The 2,794-nt window shown below is 53.1% G+C and overlaps 1 protein-coding gene across 2 annotated transcripts in view; it reads right to left on the bottom strand.

Annotated features, from left to right (window-relative positions):
- LOC103256851 (tRNA (guanine(26)-N(2))-dimethyltransferase) overlaps positions 1 to 2,794 on the bottom strand; it is a 7,131-nt gene that overhangs the window by 2,313 nt on the left and 2,024 nt on the right. For both annotated transcript variants that reach the window (XM_021710665.1, XM_021710664.1), the window contains exons 5-7: positions 1,667 to 1,782; positions 1,472 to 1,584; positions 428 to 576 (exon numbers count right to left, since the gene is read on the bottom strand). In XM_021710665.1, coding sequence (XP_021566340.1) covers positions 428 to 576; positions 1,472 to 1,584; positions 1,667 to 1,782 — 378 coding nt within the window. The remainder of the gene's footprint in view (positions 1 to 427; positions 577 to 1,471; positions 1,585 to 1,666; positions 1,783 to 2,794) is intronic.

A 2,794-nucleotide genomic window follows, 5' to 3' on the forward strand; every position in this document is an offset into this window, starting at 1 on the left:
CTGCTGGGCTCCGGCGATCCTTCCGCCTCAGCCTTCCACATAGCTGGAACTACAGGCACAGACTACCACGGCTAACTGTTGATTTATTGTAGAGAAGAGGTCTCGCCAAGTTGCTCAGGTGGGTCTCGAACCCACAGGCTCAGGCAATCCACTCACCTCACCCTCCCAAAGCGCAGGATTACAGACTGAGCCACCGAGCCCGGCTATTTTTCTGATTTTTACTTGAGAGATCTTGCTATATTGCCCAGGCTGGCCTCAAACTCCCGGGCTCAAGCAATCCTCGCACATCAGCCTCCCAAAATGCTGAGATTACAGGTATGAGCCACTACGCTTGCCCTCTGTGCCCTTTACAATTTCCAGATACCCCAGGGCAAGGCCTCGCCTCCTCCCTCAATCCATTTCCCCTCCCCCTGTCCCCCAATCTGACCTGGCAGAGGCCTTGACCTTAGCCTGGCCAGTGAAGACACGAACAAAAACACGCACATAGAAGTCTGCACTGATGCTCAGCAGCGGCACCACAAAGCGCTGGTAGCAGTTGGCACGGAGGTCCAGGCTGTGCAGGACGATCCTCAGGGCCTAGGGGTGGGGGGGCAGGGGAAAGTGTTAGCATTGTCTCCTGCATTTTCACCTCAAAGAGCCACGTGGCACTCACAAGCACAGGCTCAGGGCTAGCTCCTTGGGTTCCAGGCCCGCCCTGGAGCACCCTGGCTGCGGGAGCCTCTCTGTGCCTCAGTTTCCACATCTGTAAAATCTCAACAGTCCCCCTCTCTCCAGGGCCCTGCTAAGGAAGACACAAGCCCGATAAGCCAAACCTATTTTGATGAGCATCATCCATGTGCCCTGCAGTGTCGGCTGTGAGCCTAGCACCTACGTTCCAGCCCCCTGGGCTCAGTGGGCAGGAAGTGGGACACTTGGCACAGTAGAACTGCTGGGGCCTTCCCTTTGCTGGGATTATGACACTGATACAAGAAAGGAGACAGCACTCCGCAGACTGACCTGAAGACGAGACCCTTAAGGAACAAAGACAAGAGCCCCTCCCTTACCAGCCTGCTGGAATTCCCACAGCTGCCAAGAGAGTCAGAACACCATCCAGCCCATTTTACAGATGCAAAAACCGAGGCCCTGAGAGAAGTCACTTTCCCAGAGCCACCAGCAAAGCTAGGATTTGAACCCAGATCTGGACAAACTACCTTTAAAAAAAGGTTTTTTTCAAAGGTGGTTATGATACAGAATATGAGAATTATATCAGCACCCACTCCTACCTTGGGCAAAACCACTAAGCCTCTGCTCCCAAATGACCACGACTAGTAGCCCGTGTTCGTAGGAACTAAGTTGGTTGAAAAACGATGTAGGATGGATCTAGCCCTGGCTGCCTAGGGGACACTAAGCAGGTCTGTGGGGTAGGAAGGTGTGCTGGGGGAAACTCAGAGCCTGGCCCCTGCCCTCCCTGGCCAGCGGCAGGGCCCCTCACCATCTCGTGGCAGGCCCGGCTCTTGAGAGCCATGGCCCCGTACTTGCTGTAGCATGTCTCCCCGCTGTTCCCTGCCAACACCGCCATGTCCGTGCAGGTCACGCACAGCAGCCCTGCAGGGAGGGGCTGGGCAGTGAGGACGCCCCTCTCAGACACCCCAGCCCTTCTCCGAACCCGGCACCAGCCCGGCCTCACCTCCTTCACTCACAGCCTGCACAGCTGTGTCCAGGAAGGGGGCGGGGCTGCCGTAGGGGTCCAGGTCGATGACATCAAACCTCTCTGACACCCTCTGGTGCTGGGACATCAGCATCCTGGGTACAAGAGGGCCAGGTCCTCAGCCTCCCAAGCCAGGTTCCTTCTCTGTCTCCTACACACAGGAACTCCTACAGTGTGGTGGTTTTGGTCTGAACTAGGGGGCTGGCTTCCCAGGTTCAGGTCCTGGTTCGGCCATTGATTAACGGCATGGTTTTCTTCCTTACGTGGGCCTCAGTCTATCTATCTGAAACAATCCTGACATAGGATTTATATGCCTGGCACTGTTTCAAGCAGTTTATAGACATATTAACACATTTAACCATGCAATCCTCCAAACAACTCCATGGACTGGGGACTATTGTTTCCTTCAGATGATACCTTCTCAACGAAGCCCACCCTGGTCAGGTTATTTAAGATTGTTGTGGCCGGGCCTGGTGGCTCACACCTGTAATCTAGGATTTTGGGAGGCTGAAGCTAGAGGATTGATTGAGTCCAGGAGTTCAAGACTAGCCTGGGCAACACAGAGAGACCTCATCTTTACAAAAAAAAATTTTAAAATTAGCCAGGCATGGTGACGTACACCGGTAGTTCCAGCTACTCTGTAGGCTGAGGCAGAAGGATCACCTGAGCCCAGGAGGCTGAGGTTGTGGTGAGCCGTGGTCATGCCACTGCATTCCAGTCTGGGTGACAGAGTGATACCCTGACTTCAAACATACAAACAACACCACCACCAAAAAACCACGAGCTGCAGTCCCCATAGGCTAGTTTGCCAATCCCTGCAAAGGTCACCAATTTTGTCAATTTTGTTTACTGCTGCATTCCCAGCACTGAGATTGGTGCCCGCCACACAGCAGACACTGGATATAAGATAGATAATTTGAATGAATAAAAGGAGTACAAAAGATGCTGGGTGCAGTGACTCATGGCTCACACCTATAATCCCAACATTTTGGGAGGTTGAGCTGGAAGGATCACTTAAGCCCAGGAGTTTGAGACCAGCCTAGGCAACACAGCAAGACCCTGTCTAACAAAAAAAAAAATTTTTTTTTTTGAGTTGGAGTCTCACTC

The sequence above is a fragment of the Carlito syrichta genome, unplaced genomic scaffold, assembly GCF_000164805.1.
Source record: "Carlito syrichta isolate Samal-C Ts95f unplaced genomic scaffold, Tarsius_syrichta-2.0.1 Scaffold297031, whole genome shotgun sequence".
In the NCBI taxonomy this organism is placed as follows: Eukaryota; Metazoa; Chordata; class Mammalia; order Primates; family Tarsiidae; genus Carlito; species Carlito syrichta.